The sequence below is a fragment of the Geotrypetes seraphini genome, chromosome 3 (genome assembly GCF_902459505.1).
Source record: "Geotrypetes seraphini chromosome 3, aGeoSer1.1, whole genome shotgun sequence".
In the NCBI taxonomy this organism is placed as follows: domain Eukaryota; kingdom Metazoa; phylum Chordata; class Amphibia; order Gymnophiona; family Dermophiidae; genus Geotrypetes; species Geotrypetes seraphini.
In genome coordinates this window covers 362,561,926-362,589,775 of record NC_047086.1, presented here as the reverse complement: position 1 = coordinate 362,589,775, position 27,850 = coordinate 362,561,926, and the positions used below count along the sequence as shown (strand labels likewise).

At 45.1% G+C, this 27,850-nt stretch overlaps 2 protein-coding genes and 1 pseudogene across 6 annotated transcripts in view; 2 read left to right on the top strand and 1 right to left on the bottom strand.

Moving 5' to 3' along the window:
- The first annotated feature begins 4,044 nt into the window (after positions 1-4,044).
- UNC93A (unc-93 homolog A) overlaps positions 4,045-27,850 on the top strand; it is a 46,669-nt gene continuing 22,863 nt past the window's right edge. Inside the window, exons 1-4 of the mRNA XM_033935375.1 lie at positions 4,045-4,164; positions 13,989-14,170; positions 21,189-21,418; positions 25,023-25,160. Coding sequence (XP_033791266.1) covers positions 4,054-4,164; positions 13,989-14,170; positions 21,189-21,418; positions 25,023-25,160 — 661 coding nt within the window. The 5' untranslated portion in view covers positions 4,045-4,053. The remainder of the gene's footprint in view (positions 4,165-13,988; positions 14,171-21,188; positions 21,419-25,022; positions 25,161-27,850) is intronic.
- Positions 20,418-20,682, top strand: LOC117356312 (annotated as a pseudogene).
- Positions 27,447-27,850, bottom strand: part of LOC117356310 (FERM domain-containing protein 6-like) — an 89,052-nt gene continuing 88,648 nt past the window's right edge. For all 5 annotated transcript variants that reach the window (XM_033935370.1, XM_033935371.1, XM_033935374.1 and 2 more), the window contains one exon: positions 27,447-27,567. The gene's annotated coding sequence lies outside the window, so the exon portion shown is untranslated. The remainder of the gene's footprint in view (positions 27,568-27,850) is intronic.

The following is a 27,850-nucleotide window of genomic DNA, read 5'->3' as shown; positions in this document are numbered from 1 at the left end:
ATATGGGGTTTCAAAATTTTGTAAAACTCCGGTCCCATACCGTCGGGCCCCGCGGCTTTAGCAGGCTTCAACTTGCCAATAGCGGTGTTAATCTCAGAGCAAGTGATGGGACCATTAAGTAAATCCCGGTGAGCGTCGGTAAGCTGGGGAAGGACGAGGTCCTGAAAGAACAAATCCCTCGCCACTTCGTCGCACTGTCCCGCGCTATACAGATCGCTATAAAATCGCACAAATTGCTCCTGAATGGCAGCATCAGCCGTGTGCCTCACCGCGGCGCCCTCTCGGATACTAGAGATACGCTTAGCTCTCCGAACGGGTCTAACAAGGTTGGCCAAAAGTGTCCCCGCACGGTTCCCCATTTGTATAATTTATACTTGTAAACGTCGATATGAGTCAGCGCTCGGGCAGTGAAAAGAGCATCAAGACGTTTACGCAAGCCAAGGTACGCCTGACGGGCCTCGTCAGAGCGATGTTGAAAGTGGTAGGCCCTGCTTTCTCTCAGTTGTTTCGCAAGCGATGTAAGTTCAGCATCCCGCTTCTTACGCTGACGGATAGTGTAGGCAATGATGCAACCCCTAAGGTATGCCTTGGCGGCCTCCCAAAACACAGTATCTGAGACATCACTCCCCTTGTTAGATTTTTTATAACGAGGACCATTCCTCAATAAGGTAAGTATGAAATGCATCGTCCAAGTAGAGAGTTGGGTTGAATCTCCAGATACGGTCCGGGGAGGGGCCACCCCACTTAAGAGTCAACCGACCCGCTGCATGGTCACTAAAGGATACATCCAATATATGTGTGCGCACCACACGCCCAATAGACCGAGAGGGAAGTAAAATGTAATCCAATCTCGAATGGCAGTGATGCACCCCCAAGAAGAATGTAAATCGGCCTCTCCGGGGTGATACACACGCCAGACAATCCTGGAGATCCAACTCAGCCATCAAAAAATTCACCCCCAAACGTTCATTATCTTTACGCACCACGCCCGAGGTGGTTTACAATCGATGGAAGGGTCACTGGTAATATTAAAGTCCCCCCCAATTAATAAGTTCGTAGGCAGGAAGTGCTGTATGGTGAGCCAGGACACCGAAAAAAAAAGCACATGCGAATAAACATTAGGGGCATATAAATTACAGAGCACCTACTAGGTTTGTCAAATAAGGTCCCGATGACAAAACGGGCCCTGAGGATCCTGAATAACCTTGTGCGTTACCACCGTGAGCCCTTTGTGAATGAGAATAGCAACACCCCCGTTGTTTAGGAAGAAAAGGAGGAGGAGACAACCCTCACCCACCCAATCTCTCGACAGCTTACAGTGTTCAGCAGCCGTAAGGTGCGTCCTCCTGCAAAAAGCCATGGAGACCTCGCTCCTTCCGGAGAAAGAAAGGAGAGCAATTTTGTTCGTTTCACCGGGGAGTTAATGCCCCGCTACATTCAGTGTGATGCATGTGAAGTCAGCTCCATAGCCATAGGAGAAGCCAAGATCCAAAACAAGCAGATGTGTAAGCCTATGTATAGTCCCTGAAGTCTCCCAGCCAGACCCCCAAGGACAAGCAAAAAAGATCCAATCACCCAGCCAACCCCCACCCCCCCATCCATCCACAGTCATTCACCCCCACCGCAGACCAACACCACAGACACACAGGCATACAGAAGAAAAACACAGCACACTCGCACCCCCGGTCCCCCAACCCCCAGCCCCATAGACACCCCAAAGACAAAGCAACGCTACAAAGAAAATCCTACACCATACTCCCCACAGAGCCCCAAAGACACCCACCCAATCCCACCCCAACTAGCCCCAACCCAGCCAGATTAAAAAAAAAAAGAGAGAAGAGCTCCCGTCCAACCCCCACCCAACCCAAGGAAGGCATCCATCAGCAAAATAACCAGAGCCAGTGTAACAGTCCACAGATCAACAAGGCACAATAAATGGCAATGAAATGGCAATTAAAAAGAAGAAAGAAAGAAAGAAAGAAAGAAGAAAGAAAGGAAAGAAAGAAAGAAAGAAAGAAGAAAGAAAGAAAAGAAAGAAAGAAAAGGGAAACATAGGGCAGATAGCATTAAGAAACAAAGTAAGAAGCAAACAGTTAGTGGACCCATGGGCCCATGAGTAAGTCCATGCACCGGACAAGTCCCATGGCACGAAAGGTGCAACAGCAGGTGCAGTAACAGTCACATCGGCGAGAACCAGACCCCCACAGGAATCAGCTGCCAGAACTCAGCTGCCAGAACGGTGGACCCGCTCCACAGCCATTTTCGGGCCCTCAGGAGGGAGTCCAAGGGCTTCAGGTAGCCAGCGTTCAACCAGCCGCCAAAGCTCCTCATCCCGAACCGTCTCTGGAATCCCCACTAGACGCACGTTGTTACGTCTGCCCCGGTTCTCCTGATCTTCAAGCCGGGCATGGAATGTTGCACAGCGTGTCTCCAGCGCACGAACCTGCGCTTCGATGGTGGATGCACGATCCTCGTGGTCAGCAATGCGGGACTCCGCCGTGTGCAGCCGTTGTTCGTGGCGCTCCATGCGATCCCTGATGTCCTCCACGGTGACCTGCAGCTTGGAAAGTCGGTCATCGATCACTGTCGAGATGGTCTGCGTCATTTCTTTAACAGCAGCGTCTTGCAGGACCACCGTTGGGGAAAGGGGAGACTCGGACGCCATCTTGCCGGCACAGGAAGGCTTAGTTATCTTGGCCTGGCGCGACGCTTTAACGGGCATAACTCGAGCCCAATTCCACACCCAGGAACCGGAGCCTCTCCCCAAGGTGCCGCTAAGAAAGGTCAACGCGGCGATACCGACCACGAGCGCGGCAGAGTGAAAAGAAAAGAAAAAATAGGCGGGTGAGGGTCGGAGCTCGAGCGCACAGCCACCGCTCAGCACAACGTCATCACGTGACCCCCTACCTTTAATTTTTGATTCACCCTTGTATGATTGTTACCACGATTTTTCAGCAGTCCTAATATATTGACCGTCTGACAAGGAAGAAGAAAAGTCAAAGCTCTCCAACAGAAATTCTGTATACACAATCTACCTAATATTCAGGGCTGTTTGGCCAGTCAAGAACAGCTCCTAGCTAGCTAAATAACTCTAAGCTGGCTATGCCCTAATATTTAGAGGGAGAAAGCCAGCTCTCTCCTGCAGAATATCCCAGTTTGTGGCTAGCGTGGTCACCAGCTATATTACATGACAGAGCCAGTTGATATGTCCAAACTTCACTGGCTCCCAGTTCATTCCAGAGTCCTCTTTAAATGTGCCTGTTTAGCCTTCAAGATCCTACATGGCATCCTCCCTCCCGTTATCCCACTCTTCTGGAACTCCTCTAACCCTAATTCCACTAGATCCTCCCAAAAACTGAAACTATCATTCCCCTCTGCAAAAGGTATATCCCGCGTAGGAAAACTAGGAACATCCCTCCCCTTTAGAACCACAGAACTCTGGAACAACCTCACATTCCCACTCAGAATTTCAAGCTCCCTCCAATCCTACCGCAAACACCTGAAAACTTGGCTCTTTTCAAAAATCTAACACTTCCCGCTCTTTGGTACCCTGTCCCTCTTTATCTTCCTAGTTCCTTTCCTATAACCCTTCATTGTAGCTCCTTTTCAACCTAACCCTGTAAACCGTGCCGAGCTCTACGCTTGTGGAGATGGCGCGGTATACAAACCTAAGGTTTAGTTTAGTTTAGATATAGTGTGGTCACCAGCTATATCACATGACATAGCCAGTCAGTGCCAAAATTCATTGGCTGATCAGCTAAGTTTAGCAGCCAGAAAGACCAGCCTAAAAAAACAGGTCTATCTTTGGCTGCTATGACCTAGCCGGTCAGCCAATGAATGTCGGCTTGGCTGGCTATGCCAAATACGACTGAACATAGACCGAAAATTCAATGTAAAAGTAGGGGTGAAGGGGGATAAATGAACAAGCTTTGAATTTTTTAATAGGAAAAATGTTAATACTGTAAATGAAGATGTTAAGAATGATGTTTCTTCTTTTCCCAGTACAGGAACGTTGATTACGGGAGCATGAAATGCTTTAAAAAAACCAGATCAATGCAAGAAATTTGCACATTCTTTAAAGAAAACCATCTTAAGAATGTCATTGTGGTTTCTATTGGATTTCTGCTACTGTTTACTGCTTATGGAGGGCTTCAGAACCTGCAGGTAAGAATTGCCTCTTTCATCTCTGGGAAAGAATTATGAATTACATACAGAAATTTTCTTGGACATTTCCAAACTTTTTTTTTGTAAATGCAGGGCCCAGAGGGGTAGGCAGGATTTGGCATCGGGAAGAGTAGACGCTGAAAAAAAACAGGTGCCAGCATGAAAACCGCATAGGTGTCATTTTCTTTTGAATTCTGTTTGGGGGAGTGGCTGCTCCCCTCACGCCTCTGGCAGGGTCCCAATATTCAAATATATACCCTGTTTCCCTGAAAATAAGATCTATCCCGAAAATAAGCCATAGCATGGTTTTTAAAGATGCTCCTAATATAAGCCCTACTCCAAAAATAAGCCCTAGTTAAGATCGACCCCACCCCCCGAAGCCCCCCCCAAATGTCCCCGATACTCCCTGACTCCATCCCTGACACTAATGCTGCCTGATTTGCTGAAAAAATCAGACTCATCGATTCAGCAACCCTTACCCCTGCTATTTAGGAGGTCTCGGAGAGGAGGTATATCATTCCTCACGGTAGGAGGGTCTGTGGGGTTCTGCTGCACAAGGGGATGAGTGAGAGGAATGATTGCGGCACATGGGAGGGGGAGGGCGGGGAGAAAGGAAAGAGAGATGATTGCTGAACATGATAAAAATAAGACATCCCCAAAAATAAGCCCTAGTGCATTTTTTGGACCAAAATTAATATGACACTGTCTTATTTTCGGGGAAACACGGTAGTACTTAATTGGACAGCAGTACTTGCTGTTCTGATAAACGCTGCTGACTGGGGCCATCCATTGATTTTCAGGGGCAGTATCCAGATAGTACCTCTGAAAATCATTTCAAAGTGCCCCAACAATAACTAGATAGCACCAAGACAGAATGGGGTCAAAGCAAGAACTGAGGCAAAAATAATCCAGTTAGCAGCAATATTCAAACTCCTATCCGTATAATTATTTGGATAAAGTTAGGCAGAAAAACTGCAGGATGAGGAACATAGGGCCTCTTCTGTCAAACTGTGCTAGCAGTTTTTAGCGCAGAGAGCTGCACTGAATGGCCCACGCTGCTCCGATGCTCATAGTTAAATGTACTTTTAATCTTTTTATCTATACTTATTTTAGTTTATATTGTGTTTTTTTATTCATTAGGTTTAATGCTTGTATTAGTTACTTAGAATTTTATTATGTATGATGTTATTATTCTATTGTATGCTGAGTACCAATTGTGTAAACCGCTATGAAATGCTGGTTAGGCGGTTATATAAAATAAATTATTATTTATTGAGTTCCTATGAGCGTCGGGAGCAGTGCGGGCCATTCAGCGCGGCTCCCCACGCTAAAAACTGCTATCGCAGTTTGATAGAAGAGGGCCATAGTTTTCAACATGAGCTGCCATTAAGATATGTTAGTTACCACTTGCTATTCTAGCACAAGTACAATTTTATGCAGAGACTAATTATTAATTACTTGGGTTAACAGCTAAAATAATACATTTTAACATTAATTTCACATTTATACCTCCCACCCCTTAAATACCTCTTACTATCTATATAATGGCAGCATTTGTTTGCTCTGGAATATTTAGCAATGCTCAAATATTTGATTTGATTTTTTTTTTTAATTTCTTATATACCGCTATACCATGAGGTTCAAAGCAGTTTACAATAAAGATACATTAAAGATACAATAGAAATAAGATAAATAAAGATAGGTACTTGGAAATTCCCTTACTGTCCCGAAGGCTCACAATCTAGCTAAAGTACCTGAGAAAAACAATTAATGAATAGTAAAGATTTGAAATATAAAGACAGAGAGAGAAATAAGATTTGAAACATCAACTGGGCTGTCTCCCTTTCCCCATTTTTTATTTTTGGTTTTCTGTTTTATTTAGTTGTTTCTGTTTGTGTTTGATCTATTTTATTGAACTTATTTTGATTTATTATATTGGTAACCTAACTGGCCGCCATCTTGTTAGAATAATTTTGTCCTATCTGGATCAGATACATCACAGCCATTTCATCGTGGAACATTTCAGCATGGCTGTGATGAATCGTCCCCTTCCGAGAGGGACTGGAGACAAAAAGCTGCAGTATTGGTGGGCAAGAAGAATTTGGGGGTTTGGGGGTGTGTGATGGAGGATAGGGGTAGGGAAGAATTGCAGGGGGGGGAGCATCACTTCCGGTTTGCCAGGAAGTGACATCAGAGGGAAAGCCAGCGTGAGCAGCATGCTTGAGAAGCTGCTTGCTTTGGTGAAGATTTAAAGAGATACGGGGGAGGAAGGGAAGGTGATGATGGACATTTGTCACTCAGTATTTGCATCATACATTCATGGATTTCCTTTGGAGTTGTCTTCTCCAGGCATAGGAACTTCTTGACGGCTCGGTCTTCCACACTTGAAAATTGTACTTTTCGTTGACATGGTGCTTCAATGATCTGAAACAATGTCAAAACCTAGCATTAAGATTTTGCAAATTGGCCCGTTGCAAAATAAAATAACACTCTTTTCAGCTACAGAGGTAAAATAATGCTCAGAATTTAGGAAGTTGGTTGGGCTGAGAACTTTTCAGTACACCTTTGTTTGACCTGTTTCACAAACTTAGGGCTACCACATTTGTGAAGACAAAAAAGAGAACATATGACATCACATTCTGGTCCCTGATCCCATTTAGGGCCCAATATTCATAAGGGTTTAACCAGGCATGAGAGGTTTATGCCTATTTAAAACATGCTGAGCGGGCTAGCCTCTGAGACACTTAACCAGGAAGTGCAACTGAATTTTGATTCTAATCAGCCATGTCGAATTCTGGGTCCGGTAGGGGTTGGGGAATCAGGAAGGAGCTGAGAGTTATAAGGGTACCAGTGAAATTCAGTGCTTGTGCCCACATAGCCACATAGCTGCAGAGGACCACACGAAAGCCTGTCCTTACTTTGGTTGCTTAGAAAGGCATTTTTAAAACAACATCTAAGCCCCCCCCCCCCAAAGGTTCTGTTCATATTGTCCAAAAAACTCTGTCCATTTCACAGACTTAATCAAACAGGAAAAATGTCTAGATTTCCAGTTCGATTATGACTGTGAGAAGGGTGTTTCTGCACTAAACATCTAAAATGAACAGCCACTTCCCAAAGTGAAACACAACTTTTGAACAACAAAAAACTGCAGGTTTGTTGTTTTTTGTTTTTTTTAAGTAACAAGTTGATAAACCGATTGTCTCAGAATCACCATCGGCACCGATTCTCTCCGAATCACCATCGGCCCAGCATCTATGAGACAAACATAAAAGTTTCTGGACCCCTGTTCGTTTACAGAAAGTAGATAGTTCCAAATCTAATAGATGCTGGCACTGTCATCTGGACATTGGGACACTGGATCATCTGTTGTTTTATTGTCCATTGATACTCAACTTTTGGATGTCAATATGGAGACAGATTAATACCATACTGGAATCATCAATTCCATTGACATATGAGGTAGTCATATGTGGAACATTATTGCATATTAAGCCCCCCATGGACCGTTATAAATGCCGGCTTTTCCTAATTATGACCGGGATAGCTATGCAGATGATAACTCGTAATTGGGAAAATTATGATCGCCTCAATTTTCCTTTTTGGTGGGCGAATTTATGTTCAATCTATAGGTATGAGAAAATGAATGCTGACATGTTGGGGCATAGCAATTTATTTAAACTGGTTTGGGGCCCATTGATGTCTTTTATTTCTTCATTATAGTTTTTTTTTGTATTTAATTTTGTTTATTTCCATATACATCCAGGGAAGGGTGAGAGGGTGGGGGGGAGGACTATCGCTATATTAATTTTAGCCCTTTAAGTATGTACGTCCAGAATGGGTGGGAGGAGGGTGAGATTCCTTTACTATTTTAAATAGGGAAAGGTTATTGAAAGATTCTATGTATTTGTGTTTTTATTGATTAGTCATGGGGTGGGTGGGTGGGTTTAAAATGGTTACTCATATATGTCTGTAAGACGAATGTGCTTTTCTTGACTTATTTGTGTATTGCACTGTTGTTATGTGAAAATCAATAAATTAAAAAAAAAAAAAAGAACAAAAAACCAGGGACATCATTTTCAAAAATATAGCCAAGTAGTACAAAACAAAATGTACTACAGGAAGTACTGTGAGCTGCTTTGAGAGGATGTGGCACCCGTTTTGAGGAGCCGTAAGCATGGGGGAAGAGTGAGGGGACTTGTCACTGCTCCCCACTGGACCACCAGGGACAAAGGTAGGCCCTGGGGGGGAGGCTACCTACATGTTGGGGGTGGGGGCTATCAGGGAGAAGAGGTTTACTAATGTGTTGGGGGAGGGGGAATGAGGGAAGAGGCATGGATCGGGGGCATCAGAGGGGTGGATTTAGATTTACAGAAACAAAAAAAATCTAATGGAGGCCAAAGCCCGATATTCAACTGGGGTCTACATAAGATGAGCTGGCAAATTTAGAAAAGCTTTTGAGCTCTCCTAAATTCACCTGCTCATCTTATGCGGGCCCTGACTAAATATCACCAGAGCTCACATAAACCCAGACTCCACTGCCCACAATTGGCCCACTTTTTTTGTGCCAATCAGAGCTGATATTTATCAGCACTGCCCAGCTTAGTGCCACTGAATATCGGAAGCTGGGCAGCCATTAGCCACGAGCATATCTGAAATCAGTAGGTGCCGACTGAGTTAGGCACCTACCACCCAATTAATTTTAAATTAAGCTAATTATCAAGCCAATTAAGCTTGTTGTCACCAGCTAAGCATATTGAATAATTAAAGCTGGCTTTTACTAAACCGCGGCAGAGCTTCTTACCGCGGGACAGCGAGGTAAATGCTGAAATTCTTTTAGGAACTGAATGAGCGTTGGAGCATTTACCTCGCTAGCTTGTGGTAAGAAGCTCTACCATGGTTTAATAGAAGGAGCCCTAAGTTAAGCGCTTAGATAGGCTAGGCATGCTGATCTAGGCAGATGCCATTTCTAGAATCTGGATCCAGTACTAGTAGATTTTCAAAGAGGACACTTTAGAAGAATACCTCACACCCACACCCGGCCGCGGAGGTAACAGCTCTGATGCTCATAGAATTCTTATGAGCGTCGGAGCTGTTACCATTGCGGCCGGCGTTAAAAAACATGCTACGGTTTTCTTTTTTTTTTCCATAAATTATTTTTATTTTTCACAATAAACATACAAAGTATACAAATAATTATTATAAATTTGCCAATATTCCTTTATCTTATGAAGTTGTGATTTGTGGGACAATATTGTATGTTAAAGATCCCCTAGATAAATATAGAAAGAGATTGTTTTTAATTGTGACAGGAACAGCTATACAATTAATTATGAGAAACTGGAAAAATTGGGACCATTGAAATTTCACATTCTGGTGGGCAAATTTATGTCTAATTTATAAATATGAGAAAGTGAATGCTGATTTGTCGGGAAACATAAAAATTTTTAAATTAATATGGGGCCCATTGATGTCATTTGTAGATCTATTATAGTTTTGAATTTGTTGTTATATCAATTGCACATCCAGAGGGGATGGGTTGGGTGGGTGGGAAGGATTGGGTTGGGGTTTGCACAATTAAATATTTGCATATTTGGAAGCGTATGAATTTACTTTATAAATAACTTTATATAAAATAATTTTTACGGGGCAAATATGTTGATCTCACTATATATTGTAAAGACTTTAGGTGATGTATAAAGTGTAAAATGTATTCTTTTCCTTGTATTAGAACATAAGAACATAAGCAGTGCCTCTGCTGGGTCAGACCATAGGTCCATCCTGCCCAGCAGTCCGCTCCCGCGGCGGCCCAAACAGGTCACGACCTGTCTGAATCATCAGAAGGGGCTCCCTTGCCACCTTGGTTTCCCATTTAAATCCTGCCTTCCTATCGAAGTCCTAGCCCTCCGGTCTTGCACATGCACGACCAGGTTGGTTTATACTCATTACCTGGTTAGCTTTCTTTACTTGTGTTACATCCCAGCTCCTCCCTCAGTATCCCACGATCCCTTTATCCCTCAGGAATCCGTCCAATCCCTGTTTGAATCCCTGGACCGTACTCTGCCTGATCACTTCCTCCGGTAGCGCATTCCAAGTGTCCACGACCCTCTGGGTGAAAAAAAACTTCCTTGCATTTGTTTTGAACCTATCTCCCTTCAGTTTCTCAGAATGCCCCCTCGTATTTGCTGTCCCCTTCAGTCTGAAGAATCTGTCCCTATCCACCCTCTCTTTGCCCCTCATGATCTTGAAGGTCTCTATCATATCTCCCCTGAGCCTCCTTTTCTCCAGAGAGAAGAGCCCCAGCCTATCCAGCCTCTCGGCTTATGAGCAGTGTTCCAGCCCTCTTACCATTCTCGTTGCTCTCCTTTGGACTCTCTCAAGTACCGCCATGTCCTTCTTGAGGTGCGGCGACCAATACTGAACGCAGTATTCCAGATGTGGACGCACCATCGCTCGATACAATGGCATGATGACTTCCCGTGTTCTGGTTGTTATGCCCTTCTTTATGATGCCCAGCATCCTGTTGGCTTTTTTCGAGGCTGCTGCGCACTGTGCAGATGGCTTCAGTGATGCATCCGCCAGCACACCCAAGTCTCTCTCGAGTCTGCTGTCTCCCAACAATACCCCCCCAATTTGTAGTTGAACAATGGGTTCTTTTTCCCTATATGCATGACCTTGCATTTGTCCACGTTGAAGCGCATTTACCATTTGTTTGCCCAGTCTTCCAGCTTGTCCAGGTCCCTTTGTAGGTCCTCACACTCCTCCCTGGTCCTAACTCTGCCGCACAGTTTGGTATCGTCTGCAAATTTTATAACCTCACACTTTGCCTCCTTTTCCAGGTCATTGATGAATAGGTTAAAGAGTAACGGCCCCAGCACCGATCCCTTGGCACACCGCTCGTGACTCCCCGCCAGTCAGAATATTGACCCTTTACTCCGACCCTCTGCAGTCTACCCGACAACCAGTGCTTGATCCATCTGTGCACATCCCCTCCCACCCCGTGGTTCCACAGCTTCTTAAGTAGCCTTTCATGTGGCACCTTGTCGAAAGCCTTTTGAAAATCGAGGTAAATGATGTCTATGGGCTCCCCATTGTCCACCCGACTGCTTATTCCCTCAAAGAAGTACAGAAGGTTCGTTAGGCACGACCTTCCCTTATAGAATCCGTGCTGGCTTGTTCTCAGTAGGCCATTCCTCTCGATGTGCTCGCAAATGCCGTCCTTGATCATAGCTTCCACCATCTTCCCTATAATTGAAGTCAGGCTCACCGGCCTGTAGTTCCCGGGGTCACCCCTCGATTCCTTCTTGAAGATAGGTGTGACATTTGCCAATTTCCAGTCCTCTGGTACCTCACCAGTTTTCAAGGATAGGTTGCAAACATGTTGGATTGTGCCCGCTATTTCCTGTCTTAGCTCCTTCAGAACCCTTGGGTGGATCCCGTCCGGGCCCGGTGATTTGCCGCATTTTAACCTGTCTATCTGTTTGAGGACATCCTCCTTACTTACCTCTATGTGCTCTAATTTCTCAGCCTGTTCCCCACTCATGAGCTCCTCTGAGTATGGTATATTAGATGTGTCTTCGCTCGTTAAAACCGACGAGAAGAACGTGTTCAACCTCTCAGCTACCTCTTTATCCTCCTTAATCACTCCCTTCCTGTCCCCATCGTCCAACGGCCCCACCTCCTCTCTCGCTGGTCGCTTCCCCTTAACGTAACTGAAGAATGCCTTGAAGTTTTTCGCCTCCCTGGCCAGCCCCTCTTCGTATTTCCCCTTTGCTTTTCTAACCTCCCGGTGGCATTCCTTTTGGCATTTCCTGTGCGCCTGGTGATTTTCCTCTGTTGGGTCCTTTTTCCATCTCCGGAAAGATACTTTTTTGTCCTTTATCGCCCTCTTTACTTCTGTTGACCTCCAAACCGGGTCCTTTGATCGCTTGTTCTTGCAGCCTTTCCTGAAATTGGGGACGTACATTCTCTGTGCTTCCTGCAGGGTGTCCCTGAATAGGGTCCAGGCGCTTCCCACAGTCTCCATCCTAAAGATGTTTCTGAGCTTCCTCCCCACCATTTCCCTCATAGCAACATAGTTCCCTTTCTTGAAGTTCAGCGCAGTTGTTGCGGTCCTCCTAACTATGGGTGTCCCTCTTTCTAATGTGAATCTGATCGTGTTGTGATCACTGTTGCCTAGTGGTCCTCCCACTTCTACCCCTCTTGCAGGCCCCCCTAATCCGTTTAGGATGAGGTCAAGAGTAGTACCCCCTCGCGTCGGTTCTTTGACTAGTTGCTCCATGAAGCAGTCCTTCACATCTTCTACAAATCCTGTCTCCCTAGTGCAGTTGGAGTGACCCGTACTCCAGTCTATCCCCGGGTAGTTGAAGTCCCCCATCACTGTTACACTTCCAGTCCTGCACTCCTGTCTCAATTCCGCTTCCAAGTCATGTCCGACTCCCTCTGGCGTACCAGTGGTCGCTAGTACAGCCCCAGTTTTATGCCCGCACCCTTGTTTCCCGGTAATTTGACCCATAGCGATTCCAGCTCCTCTGCCTCCGTTGCCATATCCATCCCGACCGAGTGGGATGGATATATAGAGTCCTTTATATATAGTGCTATGCCTCCACCCTTCTTGTGGGTCCTGTCCCTCCTGTAGAGCTTGTACCCCGGCAGCGCTACATCCCATTGATTTTCCTCTGTCCACCAGGTTTCTACAATTCCAATTATATCCAGGTCCTCCCCCTTGGCCACGACTTCTAGTTCACCCATCTTGGCCATGAGGCTTCTTGCATTTACGTATAAGCAACGCAGGTCCCGTCGTTTTTCTTCCACCTCTGCATTTACCTGGGCCACTTGCCCTTGGATTTCTGGCAGCTTTCCCGCTCTCTGTGCTTCTGCTTTGCCCTCAGCCTTTACCCTCTTAGCTTTCAGCTTCCCCACATTCCTGCCACCCCACTTCCCCGCTTTTCCTCTGGGTTTTCTAGCCCTACCGGCCCCCTCCTGGGCTATCATCCCTTGAGCCTCTGTTTGATCCCCCTCGCCTTGTGGTACCTTTATATTACCCTCGGTTTTCGCCCTCATGCCACCCAGTTCCCCTGTGTCCCCATGCCCCTTAGTCTTCTCCCAGCAAGCTCCCTTTACCTGATGTTTCCCTCGCTGTCTGATTCTAAGATCTTCCGGTCCCTCTGTTTCCTCCCTGCAGTCAGCCCGTTCAGCATCTGTTCTGGATACTGTTGTCCGAAGCGTCAACATCAGATCAGCTGTCGGCTTTCCCCCTCTCCTCAGTTTAAAGCCCTCTCAATCTCCTTCCTCACATTGGCTGCCAGTAGTCTGGTTCCCGCTGTGCTCAGGTGCAGGCCGTCCCGCCGGTAGAGCTTGCTCTTTCCCCAGAAGGACGTCCAGTTCCTCACAAAGCGGAAGCCCTATTTTGCATATTTGTATATTTGCATACCTATATGCAAATATACAAAAGATAACTTTTGCATATTTGTATATTTGTATATTTTGTATATTTGCATACCTATATGCAAATATACAAAAGATAACTTAAACATGAAACAGACTAGTTGTACATATCATAGTTAAGCGATAGTATTAATTATAAGTCAATACAACCAGTGTCTCATGTCAACCAAATCCAGCAGGGCCAGTACATATGCTATGGTTTTCTAAAAAATGAAAAAAAGAGGGGGGTGTAAAGTTAGTAACATAAATCCTTTGAATACCAGACCCATATTGTTAAGTGCCTGACTTGAAACATTTATTTAACCTTTCCATAGTCTGGGACCAATTTGATTTTTAATGTGCTGCTGCATGGGCATAACTCAATACTTTTCATTTTATAGAGCAGTCTTAATGTCGAAGGAGGACTGGGCGTCTTGTCTTTGAGTGTTATTTATGGAGCTCTTATCGCCTCTTCAATGTTCCTTCCTCCGATTATTATCAAGTCAATTGGTTGCAAGTGGTCTGTTGTAGCTGCCATGTGCTGCTACATCACGTATACTGTGGGGAACTTTTACCCATCCAGGTACTACTAAAAATATACTCACACCTTTTTACCTGTTCATCTCCTAACTTACTGCTCTGTTTAGTTTTTAAAGCCTTGCAGGGCTTGATTCGTTAAAGTTTTATGTTTATAGCACAGTTCTTTGTTCTTCCCAGATGCATTAAGCAAAACTAAATTTAAATATTGCAGGCTAGGTTGATGGAATAATTGCACCTTTATTCAGGAAAAAGATAAGGCTCAACTTTTCCCCCGAGCCTTTGACTGCTAGTGTGTGGGTGTGGGAGGTTAATGTAGGATTTGGGGTAGATATCTTTTGAGATGGGATTAATATTTGTCCTTTAATTCATTGTAGTTTGTGCCTTGCCTTAAATGTATGAGGGGTTGCTGAAAAGTTATCGGCCCAGCCAAGAAGAGAATGATGTGGATATGGTTCAATCAATGATCTGAAACAATATCAAAACACAGAATTTTGTTTCTGCAAACTGGCACTTAATGAAATAAGATAACACTCTTTTCAGCTACAGTGGTAAAATAATGCTCAGAATTTAGGAAGTTGGTTGGTTGGGTTGAGATCTTTTCAGCTCCCCCTCATATATAATAAAAGTGAGTTTTTCGCTCCATAAGACGCACCTGACCATAAGACGCATTCTAGATTTAAAGTAGGAAAACAAGAATAAAATCATTCTGAACCAAATTGTGCACTAATATATACCAGGCTCTGCCCCCTGCCCCCCCCCCTTCTTGCCAGGCTCTGCACCCAACCCCACACAAGTCCTTGCCAGGCTCTGCACCTTGTCCCCCCCTTCCTGCCTATCCCCCACCCTACCAAACCCCATAAATCCCAAATATGTGAAAACTCTATTACCCCCATCAGGGATCTGGACTCTTATGGTCCCTGAGGAAGAACCAACCTCCACCCCCTTCCAAGGGTTAGAGAAAACCAAGGCAAATACCCCCTCCCTTCTCCCTCCCCAATTGCCCGAATCCAAATCTTTCCTGGGGAGTGTAGGGGCAGTGGTCTATTTATCCCTTCCAGCCCAAAATTATTAACCCAAATAATAGGGGGGGTGGGGGCAAGAGCAGCGAGGCTTGCAATACTGAGCTGTTTTAAAGCAAGGAGGATGCCAGTACAATAAACAATGCGAGCAGCGTTAATCACCCCCATCAGCTGTGACCTTTCCCTTCGCCGGACAAAAGCCCCTAGGATCGCTTCGCAGTCCCCCACCCCACATCTCTTCAGAATCCCACAGCCTCCCTCACTCCGCTCTTTGTTTTCTACCAGTACCCTTTGCACTCCCCAGCCCCACGATCAAGCCCCACTGACCTTGCTCTTGCGCGCCCCCCTGGCAAAGACAAGGCAGCAGGATGCCAAACATAAAGTTGAAGATGACGGCAGGTGGGTGACAGCGGGAGCTGAGCAGCGGCGGCAGGGATTGGAAGCTCGCGCCGAGCATGAAGTTGAAGACGGCGGAGGGCAGGTGACAGCGGGAGCCGAACAACGGCAGCGGGGATCGGAAGCTCGTTCCTGCCTAGGCCCGTGCTGCATTCTTAATGGCTACTGTGAGTTCTTGCGAGTCCTGCAAGAACTGACAGCAGCCATTCAGAAAGCAGACTGGGCCCAGGCAGGAAATCTTACTCCTACCGGCCGATACTCCACTGGACCACCAGGCTATATGGGACATTTTAAAAGGTACGATGGGGTGAGGGGGGGTGTTTAAAAAAAGGGATCTTTGCTGCATAAGACGCACCGACATTTCCATCCTCTTTTGGTTGGAAAAAAGTGCATCTTATGGAGCAAAAAATACAGTAAGTAAGGGACAATCAAGCCATTGTGATATCACTGATGAGGTTGGTGGAATGAGGCATTATGACATCACAGTCTCAGCTCTGGTTACCAGATTGAAAGTTCTCAGCCCAACCAAGAGGATAATGATGTGGATATGGTTCAATAAATGATCTGATCTGGGGGTAAATGGACAATACTTAGACTGGAAAAGCATCACGAGTGGAGTGCCGCAGGGTTCGATGCTCGGGCCCGTGCTCTTCAACATATTTATAAACGACCTGGAAATTGGTAGGACGAGCGAGGTGATTAAATTTGCGGACGATATAAAGTTATTCAGAGTGGTGAGGACACAGAAGGATTGCAAAGACCTACAACGAGGCATAAACATGTTCGAGGAATGGGCCGCGAAATGGCAAATGAGGTTCAATGTGGATAAGTGCAAGGTGATGTATGTTAGTAGCAAAAATCTTATACACAAATACAGGATGTCCAGTGCAGTATTCGGAGAGACCCCCCAGGAAAGAGACCTGGGAGCTTGTAGACAAATCAATGAAGCCATCCGCGCAATGTGCGGTGGCGGCAAAAAGGGTGAACAGAATGCTAGGAATGATTAAGAAGGGGATAACAAGCAGATTGGAGAGGGTTATCATACCGTTGTTCCCGGCCATGGTGCGCCCCCACCTGGAATATTGCGTCCAACACTGGTCGCTGTACATGAAAAAGGACTAGTACTGCTCAAAAGGGTTTAGAGTAGAGCGCCAAAAATTGTTAAGGGACTGGAGGAGTTGCCATACAGTGAGAGGCTAGAGAAACTGGGCCTCTTCTCCATTGAAAAGAGGAGACTGAGAGAGGACATGATTGAAGCATTCAAGATAATGAAGGGAATAGACTTAGAAGAGAAAGAGAGATTGTTCACACTCTCCAAGGTAGAGAGGACAAGAGGGCTCTCTCTAAAGTTAAAAGGGGATAGATTCCATACAAATTTAAGGAAGTTCTTCTTCACCCAGAGAGTGGTAGAAATCTGGAACGCTATTCCAGAGGCTGTTATAGGGGAAAACACTCAGCCCCGATCTTAACAGCTTTTCAAAACCTGGACAAAGTGCCGGATTTTGAAAAGCTGCCCAGACAGTCCTCTAAATCTGGACATCTGGTAACCCTATATACACATATATGTCAATATCCATTTATCTTGAATAATGATGGTTCTGTGACCTTGGCAAATGTATTGCGCTTTTATAAATCTTTATGCCGTTTACAATCTTCAGATGAACAACTGCTAGATTGTTGCAGTTGTCCGGGTATCACCGCGTCTGGGTAGGTAGAACCAATGTTTCAGCCATCATACTGTGGCTTTCTTCTTGGTATGTTGTGAGGTCTACAGTTTGTCTTTATGTATAGTGGGTCCTCTAACCTGATTGGCTGGAGTTTGAGGTGATTGAGGCAGGAAAGCCCATTGGTCATGAATTTGAATTTTGGCGGGAAATTTTGTTGGTCACATATTTGAATTGTGGAGGGAAAATCTATTGGTCACAATTTTAAATTCTGGCAAGAAAGTCTGTTGGTCACATTTTAAAAATTCTGTCAGAATAGAGGCTGGAAAGTTTGAGATGGAGGGAGAAGGTGTTTGTGCTCAGCACCAGTCCTCTGCGCTAAATTTCTTTGGCTGAGCAATATTCTTTGGTTGCAATATTTTGTTTGCAATATTTGCAATACTTGGCAATACTTGTAATACTTTGCTGGGCGGTTGCAATACTTTGTTTGTAGTACTTGGCTGAGCGATTGCAATACTTTGTCCGGGTTTTGAAAAGCTTCAAGCAATAAGTGATGTCATCCCAACGAGTAAACATGTGGAGGGGTCAGGGCTCAGGGTGGAATGGGATGGGGACGGGCAGAATGGGGCAGGGCTGGAGCGGAGTAATGGGTCCAGATTTTCATTCCCCAAAATCTAGTAACCCTAGAATTTTCAAACCAAACTACACAGAAGAGCGTAACTTTGGTAGCACACATACACCACACACTACAAAAATATTTTTCATTTTCCTCTAAGGAGGCATGTTAAGGGGTGGAGAGTTGATGTGACAGCACTAATCATTTGGCACATGAGGTATTGCTTAGAGAATGACACTGGGACAAATTTTTTCCCCGTCCCTGTGGGAATTCATTTTTCCGTCCCGTCCCAGCGAGTTATTTTTCTGTCCCTGCCCCATTCCTGCAAGCTCCGTCCTCATCTGCACAAGCCTCAAACACTTTAAAGTCACAAGTAGCAATATTCTAGAGCTCATATTGTGATGTCATAATGCCTCATTCCACCAATGCCTAAGCTCCGTCCTCATCTGCACAAGCCTCAAACACTTTAAAATCATAAGTGGCTTGTGTAGTTAAGGCAGAGCTTACAGGAATGGGGCAGGGACAGGGACAGCGACAAAACGTGGAGAAATTGAGTTCCTGCGGGGACGGGGAAAAATTTGTTCCGTGTCATTCTCTGCTGCATGATAATTGATTAGTGTGGGGGCCCTTACCTACAAAATAGGTGGCCTCAGTGGCATAGTAAGGGAGGGGGGCAGTCTGTCTTGAGCATAGTCTTTGTGGGGGCACAACTCCCATCCTCCTCTCCACCCCCGCTCCGTCCCACTCTTCCCCCTGTCACTTGTGCGCCTTCACTCTCCCCCCTCCCCCCACCGTACCTCTAGCTCTTCACTGGTGCGAGCAGTAGCTCCAAACAGCTTCTCGCGCCAGCTTCGACTCTCCCTCTGACATCACTTCTGGGTCCCGCACCTAGGATGTGACATCGGAGGGAGAGCCAACACAGGCAGCAAGTTGGAGATACTGCTCGTACCTGGAAAGTTAAAAAGGAACGGGGGAAGGGGCACGTATGCTCACAGCTAGGGAGTGATGGGGAAGGAGCAGGGAGCAGAGAAGAGGGCAGGGGTGCCTCTCACCCTCACTATGCCACTGGGTGGTGATAGGGGCTCACACGGTCATTTTTTTAATGGCCATGCACTAATGGCAAGCCTAACAAAACTGATCTCTCATCTGCCTCAAAATGAACGAAAGAAAAAGCCTCCGAAGTTCAGAGGTGATACAAAACTGTCAGGCTCAGAATTTAACACCTCTCTAGCGGACTCAGTTGTTATCGTCGGCCTAAAAAAACCCTCCATATTAAATATACACCTGGGCAGCCAAAATCCATGCAAGACTTACACCCTTAATGGCGAGATCCTAACAAGAACTGAAGCAGAACGAGACTTAGGGGTAATCGTCACTGAGAACATGAAGACTGCCAATCAAGTGGAGCAAGCTTCATCCAAGGCAAGGCAAATCATAGGCTGCATACGCAGGAGTTTCGTCAGCCGTAAGCCTGAAGTCATTATGCCATTGTATAGATCCATGGTGAGGCCCCACCTGGAATACTGTGTGCAATTCTGGAGGCCGAATTACCGTAAGGATGTGCTGAGACTGGAGTCGGTCCAGAGAATGGCCACCCGGATGGTCTCGGGACTCAAGGATCTCCCGTATGAGGAACGGCTGGATAAGTTGCAGCTGTACTCACTCGAGGAACGCAGAGAGAGGGGAGACATTCAAGTATCTCACGGGCCGCATCGAGGTGGAAGAAGATATCTTCTTTTTCAAGGGTCCCGCGGCAACAAGGGGGCATCCGTGGAAAATCAGGGGCGGGAAACTGCACGGGGACACCAGGAAATTCTTTTTCACTGAAAGGGTGGTTGATCGCTGGAATAGTCTTCCACTTCAGGTTATTGAGGCCAGCAGCGTGCCTGATTTTAAGGCCAAATGGGATAGACACGTGGGATCTATTCACAGAGAAAGGTAGGGGAGGGTCATTGGGGTGGGCAGACTAGATGGGCCGTAGCCCTTATCTACCGTCTATTTCTATGTTTCTATGTTTCTATACTGTTCATTTTCAATATACAGTTCAAAATAGCAAGCCCTTATCTTCAGTCCTGACGGGAGCGCGTTTCACAGATGCTTCATCAGGGGATCCAAGTGCTGCATTGGACAGAATTTGCCGTGTGCCATGCTCTTTCTTCAGGGTTCTGTGTTGTACTTACTAGGGACTGAAGATAAATGCTTGCTATTCTGAACTGTATGATGAGAATGAACAGTATAGTGTATCCTTAATATGGAGGGTTTTTTTAATGCCAATGAAAGAGACTGAGTCCGCTAGAGGTGTTAAATTCTGAGCCTGACAGCTTTGGATCACCTCTGGAGTTCTGAGGCCTTTTTCGTCCTTTTTGAGATAGTTATGTTGGGCTTGCAGTGCATAGTTTTTGATCCCTTTTTTTTTTTAGTTTAGTGTGCACTAATGGCAAAATTAGCATGGGCCATTTAATTTGGAAAATGGCAAAATGGGTCATTTTTTTAGCTGTAGCACACGTGGCCTTAGTGGGAAAGACTCACGTAAGGGGTTTTAGTTAAAAGGCCGGGGAGGGGGGGCCAGAGGGTGACTGGATCTGGGGGAGGAGGATGGCCGAAATGGAGCCTGGGGAACACAACTATGACAGTGTATCAAAAATGCTGCGAGACCTGAACAAGGATCTAGAGAAAATGCTTGAAGAAACTGAGAAAATGTCAGGCTACCTGGATGGCCTACGACATGACGGTGATGCGGACCAACCCAGCCCTGGCAGACTCCATGAGGAGGTTGGAAGAGGCCTTCCTCAAGTGCAAAGAAGAGGTGGAGAAGAATTGGCAGGACATCCTGAAAGAAACAGCCAAGGAGAAGGAGTAAAAGATCCTGTTGCCTCTCCCCCCCCCTCCATCCCTGACAAAGTTTGCTTTTGTCACTCAGTTATCGGAAAATTTGAGAGTGCTATCATTGACTCACCTTTGGAATATGAAGGGTGCTTGCCTGAGTAAGTTAGCATCCTCATTGACTTATATGTACCAAACTATGAACAAAAGCATTAAAATCATTTCAGTTAAGTAAAAAAAAAAAAAAAAGGCCCTTCATGCGATAACCCATAGCCAGTTATGTGCTAGCTGGCTCCGCAAACTCAGAAATTCGAAGCTGGTGCTCAGATGTGGCCTGACATTGAATTTCCAGGGTTTAACGTTGGCAGTGGTCAACAAAATGCTGATTGTCACCGGCTGAATATCAGGTGCTTAATTTCTAACAGAACGACCTCAGCAAAACAGAGTTTTAACTGTATTTTATCTATACCACTAAATAAGCAGAAGTCAATAACTGTGTAAATGAATTGGTCAAATAAATTAATAACATATGTTATTCTGCAGGTACACTTTAATCCCTACAGCTTTCCTCTTGGGTTTAGGAGGCGGCCCTCTGTGGACCGGCAAAAGTACCTACCTGACTACGATTGGAAATAAATATGCTGAGAAATCAGGAAAGCTCGGAAAAGATATTGTCAACCAATACTTTGGCATTTTCTTTCTTATATTCCAATTGTCAGGTGTTTTTGGAAATCTCATATCATCGCTGATATTTAGTCAGAATTCTACTAAAGGTAAAATACTTATTTGATTCTGATTTGATTTAATATTTATATACCACAACTATACAATCTGAAGCGGTTTATACTTAAGACATATACTTAAAATCCAGAATAAACATTAACATTGCAAAATAAAATACTGGACCGCAAACAATTAAAATTGGGCTCCTCAACCTGCAAACTATTATTATATCAATGCTGTCCACTTTATATCATTTCAATATTGATGTGATCACATCTACCACATGTCACAGTTCTGACCCACCATAGGAGTAGGCCTTCTGATACAGTAGTTTCTTTAAGTAGGGTTAACAGATTTTATGCTAGTAAAATCCAGACTTCTAGACCTGTCCCCAGGCCCGCCCAGTTCTACCTGTCCCCGCCCCGTTACGTCCTAGCCCTGCCCCCAATCCCGCCCTCTGTGCCTGCTTTCGTCGGGCAGGAGGGATGGTTTCTTTAGTGGACAAATTACTAACCTTGAGTAGGCTGCCAAATCTGCTATATGAAATCATAATGAAATTCATAAATTAATTGACAACCAAAATATATCATAAAGGACAAAATAATAAAATTGTAATTTTCAATTTGATCACCAGATGTCAGTATAATGCTAAAAAATATCCAAGTAAAGCGCTATTAAACATGTTCCTAATTTGTACCATATCAATGATAAAAACACAGGGGTCCTGACATTCATATATTTCTTTTATAAAAGACTCAGATTTCGGTAGCAAAGCCTTTAGTAAAATGCTAGAGGAGTTCTGAATATTTTGGCTTTAAAGGCTTAGGGGTCAACAATGTGATTTAACTGGCCAGAAATGGCTCCTGGCCAATTACACTGGTTGTTTGAGATTAACCACTCATTTTCAGAAGCACTTGACTGGTTAGAATCGCCAGAGATGGAGCCTGACCTACCGAGTCAACCTCTAGCAGCAGTCTCACAGTTCTCACTAGTACTATGAGACTGCCACTAGAGATTATGGTGGCCATTTTGTAAAAGGAGCTGTGATGGGCATTAACAAATGGGCATCGCTCCTGCCCTTTGGACCCTACTGAAACACCAGAACTCTACTAGGTAGGCCCAGGGGGGGGGGGGCCTGTGGGGGTGGGAGGGGGTAGGAGCGTAGTCAACCTTTCTTTATGTTAGGGATAAGAGGGAGAGGGATCAGCACAGCAGGAGGAGCAGAGGGCACCTGCATTCCTTAAGCAGATCCCAATCGTTATTCATCTGGGACCCACATAAGTGCAGGTGTTATATTATGTTAATTAGGTTTTCTATTCGACTTTTACCTATTTGGTTCAAGGTCGAATTACATTACAAGAGGTTGGGTCAGTTACCCAGGAAGTTACAATAGACAGTTTGACATGGACATTTAATAGAGTTGCCAGTACAGTTATTAGTACAGTTAGATCATAGATACAAATATATAGTTACAAGTTTAAGTAGGCCATCTTTGGCTCGTTATGTCCCAGGAGTTGCATTAGACAGTTCAGAGATGGGCTTTTACAATTACCATTTCAGTTACTTCCGGGTTGGCTACCTGTCTTCATATAGGAATGCTTTTAAAATTTTTCTGAACCTGAGATAGTGGTCATAAGATTGTAGTGTAAGTGATAGTTCCAGCATTTTGCTAATTGATACAGGATGGATAAGATCATTTGCTTGGTAGACTTTATATTGTTGCATTATGGGAATTTTAAGTAGTCAGCAGAACTACAATTTTTCTTGGATATTCAATACCAGGGCCCAGACATGACCCAGCACTGAATATTTGAGGCTAATTCTGCTTCTGGTAGTTAGCATTTAATAAAAACACTGAACATGGCCTGAATATTTCCTGGCTAATTTTAGAAAGTACAAGCATATGGCAAGAGGATGTGGTGTGAGCAGGGCTAGCCCAGGCTAAAAACATACACATGTATTCTCATTTCAGAAGGGGAATGCATGTCTATGATCACTATCATCAATATTGGGATTTATCGCCGATACTGGGTACTGTAACTGGTCTTTTTGGGCTGCACTTTACAGGGGGAAATAGGGGATGTTACCCCCCTTAATCTAGGGTTGTCAGATTTTCCTTTCGGAAAATCCAGACCCCCCCCCTAGCCCCGCCCCCAGGCCTGCCTAGTTACGCCCACCCCATCTTAATCCTGCCCCCAAGCCCGCCCCCTGCTGCCTGCTCTTGTCGGTCAGGAAGTCTGCGCCTGCGCAGCCATCTCGCGATGACATCACATGCACATATCATCGCGTGACGGCCGCGCATGCGTGGACTTCCTGCCTGCCTGACACAGCTTTTCAAAACCCGGACAAAGTGGCGGGTTTTGAAAAGCTGGTCATGTCCGGGGAAATCCGGACGTCTGGTGACCCCACCTTAATCCCCCAGTGATTGCACCACAGAACTGATTGTGCTTAATGATTGCAGTCTCCATGTTTAATTGGAAGCACTTAGACGCAAAGGTTTCCAAGATGGCAGACATACACGGCTTTGTGTTGGCATTTACACGTCCAGGTTATGAAATGCCAATTAATGTTTATGTGCTGACACATAGACACATGGGGGAAATTCTATAATCGGCACTGGTACCGGCGGCCACCTAAGAAATGGCCACCGATAGCATGTTAATCTTGAATCTGTGCCGATTACAGAATTTCGCTTTTTTTTTTTTTACACTGGCGCCTTAAACATAGGTCAACATTTTAGAAGCCTACATTTAAGATGCCAGTGGCGCACTTATGAAAGCACCTAGGGCGCCTAAGGATGCCTAAGGGCACTTCCGGTGCAAGCCATGCCCGTGCTGGCTTTAGGCATCCTTATGCACCTCTAAGCACTTCTGTAAGAGTGACGCCTGCATCGTAAATGAAGGCGCCGTTCAGCGCCTTCATCGTTTTAGAAAACATGCTTCCGTGTTGGTGCCGGCTAACCTTCGGTGTGTCTTCAAGAATTTCCCCCATACTGTATGTCGCTTGTTGTAAAGCAGTGATCTCAAACTCAAACCCTTTGCAGGGCCACATTTTGGATTTGTAGGTACTTGGAGGGCCTCAGAAAAAAATAGTTAATGTCTTATTAAAGAAATGACAATTTTGCATGAGGTAAAACTCTTTATAGTTTATAAATCTTTCCTTTTGGCTAAGTCTTAATAATAATATTGTCATTTATAGCTAAAGAGACAAATGATCAAGAAACTGTTTTATTTTACTTTTGTGATTATGATAGACATACTGAGGGCCTCAAAATAGTACCTAGTGGGCCGCATGTGGCCCCCGGGCCGCGTGCACTGTTGTAAAGTGACTGTTCCCGTTTCATATAACCAGTGCAAACATGTGCATGCCTGTGTCTATTTTACTGTAGAAAAGGCTCTATGTCAGCAGATCCTTTTCTAAAATACCAACAGAATTTGTCACATCCCAGCTTGGATGTCTGTTTCAATTTCTAGGTCCCACCTAAAATGGGGCTAATATGAGATAGTGTTCTAAATCACCACTTATATGGGTAGGGAAATTTGTGTAAAATCAGCTTTTTTTATGCATAAATCCTACCTAAACCTTCTAGAATCACCTCCAAAATATATGAGCTATTTATCCGTAATGCCAAAGTTTTGATTCCCATCTTCTTAGTGGAGATCCTGAATTCATCCGCCTATGCACACTGTGGAGCAGGTGATTGTCCGGGAGCAAATATGGATAATAATAACACCACAGAATTCCATCGTCCGGCTAAAAGCTTAGTCTATACTTTACTAGCTGTTTATACTGGTAAGTTTTCTTTGGGGAGAAGGTCAGGGGTGGGTGGGGGGGGGGTGAGAAGTGTATGTAATTGCTTGTAATTTTCATGATTCCATTATAAATGGCAATTTTATCTTTATTCGTTGCAAAATATAGTTAATATAAGTTTAAAATTTATAAGCAATAATGCCATCGTCAAAATTTCAACTCTGTGGTCTAGTCTGGGGCCTCAGTTGCAATATTTGTACACTATGGAGTAGGCTCAGCAAACGGCACCAAAAGAAAGGCACGGAGATACAAGAATGAAGTACAAATTCTGTAACAGCAGTTCTGCTTGGAACTGACATAATAGAACTGATGAGAGCTCCCCAACTTCTCAGAATATTCAAATGCTTGGGTATAACCCACGACAACAATGGCCAGCATTTCTCTATGCTGCTTCAGGGCCCGTGGACGCAAACAGCTCTACTCTAGAAGAGAAGGAACCAAGATAGTTATTTTTGTCTACAAGCCCTGAAGCAGCCTAGCGAAACACTGGCCATCCTTGTCTGTGGGATGTGCACAAGTGTTTGTTCTTAGGAGTTATAGTTAAATCATTTACAGTGGTACCTCGGTTTACGAGTGCACCGGTTTGCGAGTGTTTTGCAAGACGAGCAAAACATTCGCAAAATCGGCGCCTCGGAAACTGAGCTTGCCTCGATTTGCAAGCCGCGCCCCCCGTGATCCGGCACCCTCCCCCCTGCGATCCGGCACCCCCCCCCCCCGCCGCGATCTGAAATCCCCCAGACCCACCCGACCACGCTTCGGAGAGAGCGTGAACTCGCAGGCCTTGAGCCTGCGCAGATGCTCAAGGCCCAGCAAAGAATAGGAGGCTGATCTTCGGGCACCGGCACCAACGCACAGGACATGCTGGTGCCGGTGGCCAGATGGAAGTAAGAAGCGTGTTCAGGTGGGTATGGGGGATTTCAGATCACGGCGGGGGGGTGTGCGACACGAGCAGAGGGGGTGCCGGATCGCGGGGGGAAGTGTGCCGGATCACGCGGATGGGCCTTCGGGAGGAGCAATGCCGGTTCTCGGAGGGGGGTGCTGGATTGAGGGGGGAGGGTGCCGGATCGAGGGGGGAAGGGTGCCGGATCACGCAGGTGGGGGCCTTCGGGGGGAGCAATGCCAGTTCTCAGTGGGGGGGTAGAGCAGCGCTGGTGGCTCGGGGTGTGGGGTTGGGTGGGAACGTATCAAGCAAGTCTCCCTTATGGGGGAAACTCGTTTTGATATACGAGTGTTTTGGTTTACGAGCATGCTTCTGGAACTAATTATGCTCGTAAACCAAGGTATCACTGTATAGTCCGCTATTTCCATCAAATAGTTCATAGCGGATTACACACAAAGAACTCGATTACGAAAAACTAGGATATACATAAATAACAAGGCAAGTTGTGGAGCATTCATCAGTTAAGTGTTTTTGCACAATGGGGTCCTTTTATTAAAGTTCGCTAAAGATTAGCACATGCTAAATGCTAAAGCGTTCATTATATCCTATGGGCATCTTAGCATTTAGTGCGCTCTAAATCGGTTAGTGCACCTTAATAAAAGGATCCCATTATAAATAAGAAACACAATATAAAAGTAAAAAAATGGTTTGTTTGAGATTTTGGGACAGCTGGATTTTTATGCCAATGATGAAGAGTTCAGCTATAGAGCTTTTCTTTTCTTTTTTTCGGCTTGGAACAGTTTGAGGCTTACTGGTATTTGTATAGTTTGCGAACCTGCTGCTTTTTGATTCTGGTTAACACCTCTAACAAAATCATAACAGTTTTAAAACAACAGATTTGCATTGTTTATAGGAATAACTTTGTCCATTTAAGTCACCAATAGTGATAGAAAGCACCTTTCACAACCAACAAAGCCTTGTAGTGTTCTTACAACAGTGACAGCGAGTAGTTTGTTTCAGGAGCTCCAATTTTAACCACTTAATCTGGACCTCTGGTAAATAAAAGCAGTTAAACCAGGGGTGTCAAAGTCCCTTCTGGAGGGCGCAATCCAGTCAGGTTTTCAGTATTTTCCTAATGTATATGTATGAGATTTATTAGCATACAATGAAAGCAGCGCATGCAAATAGATCTCATGCATATTCATTGGGGAAATCTTGAAAACCTGACTGGATTACGGCCCTCCAGGAGGGACTTTGACACCCCTGAGTTAAACAATTAAATGCAGCTGAAACTGACCAGATAACTCTGACAAAAAAAAGAAGATCCAACAAAATCTGCAGTAAAGATGCGATAAACCAATGACAAAGAAAGGAACTGCAGACAGGTGTACAAGATGCAGGCAAAGTTTATTCTGAACAAATAAACAGATTCTTGCGTACAGATAGACCACTTTTTGCAAAATGGGACCCAACACGGTCCGTGTTTCGATCAACACATCTTCAGAGATCCTAGTGAGAAAAAAATGTAAGCTAAATCATTAAATAGTATATGAGAAAATGCAGAACAGTGGTAGATAATAAATAAAAAGCAAGCCTCACTGAACAGGCTGCTTCGCGGCCTTCCCCACAGGGACCTTCCCTGTGCCATGTCACAGATGACATCATCAGTGATGCGGCTGAGGGATAGGAAGGCCCCGGTGGTGAAGGCCATGAAGCAGCCTCTTCAGTGCTGCTGTTTGGAATGGAAGTAGGTCGGCCTCGCGATGGGAGGGTCGGTGGGGTTCTGCTGAGT